At 27.3% G+C, this 5,611-nt stretch overlaps 2 protein-coding genes across 4 annotated transcripts in view; one reads left to right on the top strand and one right to left on the bottom strand.

Moving 5' to 3' along the window:
* Nucleotides 1-473: 473 nt before the first annotated feature.
* LOC113794409 (peroxiredoxin 2-like) lies at nt 474-4,201 on the top strand. 3 transcript variants are annotated; one of them, XM_027344534.2, is made up of 4 exons: nt 2,709-2,869; nt 3,039-3,086; nt 3,254-3,419; nt 3,495-4,201. In XM_027344534.2, exons 1-4 carry the CDS (start codon nt 2,833-2,835, stop codon nt 3,946-3,948), a joined length of 705 nt encoding a protein of 234 aa, XP_027200335.2. In that variant the 5' UTR covers nt 2,709-2,832; the 3' UTR covers nt 3,949-4,201. The 3 variants fall into 3 exon arrangements, with proteins under 3 accessions (XP_075676864.1, XP_027200335.2, XP_075676866.1); XM_075820749.1 differs by lacking the exons at nt 2,709-2,869; nt 3,039-3,086 and adding an exon at nt 474-732; XM_075820751.1 differs by lacking the exon at nt 3,039-3,086.
* Nucleotides 3,983-5,611, bottom strand: part of spab (space blanket) — a 25,625-nt gene continuing 23,996 nt past the window's right edge. The window contains exon 4 of the mRNA XM_027344514.2: nt 3,983-4,597. Coding sequence (XP_027200315.2) covers nt 4,383-4,597 — 215 coding nt within the window. The 3' untranslated portion in view covers nt 3,983-4,382. The remainder of the gene's footprint in view (nt 4,598-5,611) is intronic.

The following is a 5,611-nucleotide window of genomic DNA, read 5'->3' as shown; positions in this document are numbered from 1 at the left end:
TTCGATTTTGTTTTCCCATACACTAATCATTTGACCGGCAAATTTTTTCTGTATAAATCTGGCGATTTTCTCATATTGAGAAAAAAAAATAATGTTTAATCAATAATCTGATTAATGACTAACAGATTGTTTCTTTTCTTTGAGAATAAATAATTCCTGGAAAACGATAATATTCTTGTTGAATTCAAATAAAATTATAAATCGATATAGTCTTTCATTTTGTTTTCTAAATTTCAAATTGAATTTCATTTTTATTATTATTATTAAAATGTCCAAATGACACGCAATTGTGTCGCCACCAGTCTTGACGAATCATTCATGCATTGAAAAAAAAAGGTAACAGATAAAAACGTGTGTCTTTAGTGCATTGTTCATAATAAAAAATTTTCTGCCGAAAACAACCAACTAAATTTTTTTTATTCATTTTCCAGATCTGTATCAGGCTCAACATTGTCATCATCATCATATCCAATATGTCTATCAACAAATATTGTAAGAAAAGAAATCAAAATCAAATCCAACTATCAAATGATGATAACGATGACAAAATTCAATCAATATATGATAATAATAATAAAAATTTGAATAACAACGACCATAATGATATCGATAATGATAATGATAATAGCCAAAATATTCCGACAAAACGTCGTCGTCATTGTGACATGATGACAATGACAATAGATAAAAAATTCGAATGTGAAAAACAAATTATTATTGATGTTGATGATGGTAAGTCATATTATGATTATTTCTTTGTTTTATTTTTTTCATTGATTTTTGATTAATATATTGTTCTCATTTCCAAAATTTGAAACAAAACTTGACTTGTGTGTTTCATAAATATTTGTACATGTGCAGTTTTCTTGTTTCAAGTCTAAAAAAAAATATTCTTGTTTCAATACACATGCATGCTTCTACATAACAAAAATGAAAAACATGATAATGTGTGTATTGGAGTTTTCCCAAATAAATTGCAAATACATTTTAACCCATTTTATCAATAAACATCATATACTAATGCTACTGCTTTATTATATAAAAGTATAGCCTATGTATTTTTTCATTTATAAAAAACCAAAAAGAAAAAAAAATGATGGTCTCATCATCATCATCATCATCATTTTATTTGATGCGATATAAATAAAAAGCCAGACAGCACCGGCATTATTTTCTGTTGCTTCAATCGAATATAGCAAAACATTTTTTACTTGTTAGCCAGAACGTGTTTTTTTTCTTTTTTGCTGATTTTTATTAAATATTTTCATCAGTAATAATCATTTGACGATCATTACTTTGATTTTGGTCTTTCAATTATCATTTTTTTAAAAAATTCGATAAAATTTTTCTTTTTTTGTTTTAGGTAAGTCTTTTTTTTACTGTAATTTTTTTCTATTTCAACTGTTTTTGTTTCATATTATAATGAATCAAAAGAATTCCTTTTGGGCATAAAATGATCATTATATTCTTTTCATTACAATTAGCCATTCATCAATTTGTCAATTTTTAATACTTCCAAATGATGTGATTATTTATTTGCCTTTCACATTACTTTTTGATCATTTAGTTTCAATAATATAATTTTTATAAATCTAACAATCGTTTGAAACAAAACATCTCATCATTATTATTGATTGCTAAGTCAGTTTTAACATTTTTATTATTATCACTTTGATTATCCATTCTGATGATAATTGAAAAAATTATAATGGTATCTTGTATGTGTATGGATTAACTATTTAAAAAAAAGACTGTTAATAGATAATTTTAGTGTTTGAAAGTTCCAGAAATATAAAAGACCAAAAGTATGTCCTTCACCGGTTCACCTTGAACACATGATGTTTTTCCATGTTAATTATCAACTCTATTCACAAGTGTGAGAAAAACAATCATCATACAAGCCAATTCTAAATGTATATGCGTATGTCTTACACAACAACGACAAAAAAATGGCTGTTGATGATGATTTTTGTTGTTGTTGAACATATATCATTATTACATTAAAAGTAGCCGTTATATAATTATGATTGTCACCCTAAAGATGGCGCACAAACTTATTGAATTTTTTTTTCGATTATTTTTTCGAAATTGATTTTTTTTTCTGTTGTTGTAAAATCTTTATTCTCAACTAATGGCAACATCTTAATTGTTGTTTGGTTAGTTGATTTTAATGTTATTCTTTTTTTTGAAATATACATGTTGGTACACACTTGTTTGAATTTAGATAGTTTCTTTTTTTTTGCTTGGCTAATTAGGATGCTACTACTACCAATTTTTTTTCATAGTTACCTTGTCTCTTAGTCCGCACCTTATTTAGGAATGTCCAAAATGATAGTTAACGTGATTCATTCAATAACAGGTTGCTGTAAATATCATTCACTTTAAGCACATTCATTTAACTCACGCTCTCACACACCTACCGTACATGATTATGTGATGACTTGTCAGTGAATTCCGATTTTATAAAAAAAATTGATGCCATTCCGTTCGTGTTCCGTTCACCGTGTTGTGTTCGTTTTTTTTTTTTTTTTGAATTTTGTTTTTTCATTTTTTGACAAAATAAAATTCCTTTTTTTCATCATTTCAAAATACTATTAGTCACCAATAGATTTTTTTTGAATTCCTTTTTATAATCACTTCATTTTGTCGAACTTTCGAACAAATAACGTTTTGCATTCAATTGTCTATCATTCATACTATTTTGTGTGTGTGTGTGTATGTGTGTGTCAATCTAGCCGATCTACATCTTCATCTGCTATAATTATCATTTTTAGTCAGACAAACCCTTTTTTTTATTTGTTTTAATTCGTAGACTTAATTTTCCAGGCAATTATGTCATTCTTCAACAAGGCATTCAAACCAAAACGAAGTAGGAATGAATTTTTTTCATTGAAATCTATAGGGCTTGTCCGAATGTTTGTTTGATTTTTGATCAATCAAAATCATTCATTCATTTTCTTTTGTCATTTCCTTTGATCATTAATATTTTATCTTTGTATTTGTTCATTGTGTCATTTTATCCATTCATCCGCCCAAAGAAACTTTTAGTTTTCGAATCCCATCGGAAACTGCTTCGGAAATTTCGAGTTAGTTTTTTTTTATTTCTCATAATTTTATCATATTTTTTTATCATTTATTTTTCCATTTTTATCTTTTTTTTTTTTGGTTGATAATTTTAAATTGATCATATTTCTTTTTCAAATAAATATTTGATAATTTTATTTTTTTGTATTTTTCTTGTTAACGCCTATAGTAACTTCTCCCGACGTACGTGAAATGGCTGAATATAATTATCCACGAATTCAGAAACCTGCCCCACAATTCAAAGGTACTGCTGTTGTTGGTGGTCAATTCAAAGATATTAGTCTTTCCGATTACAAAGGCAAATATGTTGTACTCTTTTTCTATCCAATGGATTTGTAAGTGTCTATATTTAAAACTTAAATAATTATCTTATTTTCATTTTTTTTTTTTTGTTTGTGATTAAAACATAGTACTTTTGTATGTCCAACTGAAATTATTGCATTCAGTGAACGTGCCGATGAATTTCGTAAAACAAACTGTGAAGTGATCGCTTGTTCAACTGATAGTAAATTCACTCATTTGGCATGGATTAATACACCACGTAAAGAGGGTGGATTAGGCGAAATGCATATCCCATTGTTGGCCGATAAGAATGCTAAGATTAGCCAAGATTATGGCGTTTATCTTGAAGAAGGTGTACCATTGCGTGGCTTATTCATCATTGATGATAGGCAAATTTTGCGTCAAATTACTATCAATGATTTGCCTGTTGGACGTAGCGTTGATGAAACATTGCGATTGGTACAGGCTTTTCAATACACTGATGTACATGGTGAAGTTTGCCCGGTCAATTGGAAACCAGGTTCGGACACTATTAAACCAGCACCAGATAAGAGTAAAGAATATTTCAATAAAAATCATTGAAATTCGGGCAAATCATCAATTTTTAGCCTATTGATGATGAAAATGTGCTGTAATACGGTCCAAACCACTCATTCAATCAATAATCAAAACAATGAAATTGGATAGAAACATAAATGTGTAGCCTGAAACATACATTTCACAAAAAAAAACCAAAATAATTCCTTAGAATACAAAAATTTTTTTTCACCAAATTGTTTTTATTAATAATTCGATGAATAATGATAATTAAAACATTGAAAATATTTCAACAAAATTTTATGTTCATATTTATGGATTACAATTTTTGATGTGTGTGTTTGTATGTGATATTATGGTGAAATTCAGTTGTCAGTGGTTTTTCCCAAATTCTATTGGCAATAATATTTATGAATGTTGATGATGTGTGATGATTATGGTGATATCTGGCTTGAAGATTTTTAAACTAATTATTTCTTTTAGCCAATATTTGCACGAAAATAATCTCGTTCATTAGGTTTATAATAGAATGTATTAGCCGGTCTTGCAAATGTAACATCCACTGGACCTAGGCAAATTTTCGGTTCGGAAAAGAATAAACATGCTTTACGTGATGACATACGATGACGTTTGATTAATTGACAGCAAAGACCATGACTTGCATCACATTCACTACTTGTTGTACATTCAGCATCTATTCATTTTAATAGATCAAAATAAAAAAGTAATTAATCAAAATCAAATGATTGAAAATTCAGATTCAAGAAAATAGGAAAAAAACGCGAAAAAATATTCAATTGACAATAATAAATATATTCAGGTGTAACAATAATAACAAATTTGCAGAACAAGATCATCATCATCATCGTAAATACTAAATAATTGATGTGACAATTTCATTAAAAAAATTCATCATCATTCAACCGAATTCTAGTTTTTAAAAGACATTGATAATTTCGTATTCAGGTTGATGATGATGATTATAATGATAGACCTTTTAAGATGAGATTATACATTATTCATCGTTTGTCGTTTATTTTTTTATTCCCGTTTTTTCTCGTTTCCGTTGAATAAGTTGATGATAGCCATTCTCTTTTTACTGTATTGAAAGTTTTTATTTTTATTTTTCTTGAAAACCTATTTCCTTTTCTCGAATTTCATTACTATCAAAGCAAAGCAACAACAAAATATAAATATTTTAAACTAAGCTTTAAACATGAAACTTGAGATTCTCACTCTTCTTTCGTATGGGAAAAGAAAATGTTTCGACAACAAATATTTCATGTAAAAAATAAAAAAATTTAATTTACAGAAGTAGAAAAAAACAAATATAAACAGAATTCAATTCACAAATATTACAGGAAAATGATACAAACTTTTCTATTCCATGGACATATTGTGATTACTGTATTTTTTTTCTTCATCACCTCATATCATTTGAAATGATGTTTTTTGTTACCGACAAACAAACAAAAAAACAACAACAAGAAAGTTGATACAAACAACACACACATTCACATTTATACCATCATTATCATCATCTGAGCAACAAGATATATATGAATCGATTATTCAAATTTTTAACTTGTTATTATTTTAAAAATGGTCTCATTTTACTGTTTTTATCATGAATAACTTTTTTTGTTGTTGTTGTTGTTCCTTCATACATTCATCGAAATAGTAAACTTGATATTAAGAATTGAAATAT

The sequence above is a fragment of the Dermatophagoides pteronyssinus genome, unplaced genomic scaffold (assembly GCF_027571235.1).
Source record: "Dermatophagoides pteronyssinus isolate colony J.1.1.1.1 unplaced genomic scaffold, Derpt_VIB-CSIC_2022.12 sq0007, whole genome shotgun sequence".
Classification (NCBI taxonomy): domain Eukaryota; kingdom Metazoa; phylum Arthropoda; class Arachnida; order Sarcoptiformes; family Pyroglyphidae; genus Dermatophagoides; species Dermatophagoides pteronyssinus.
This window is presented reverse-complemented; position numbering and strand designations above follow the sequence as displayed.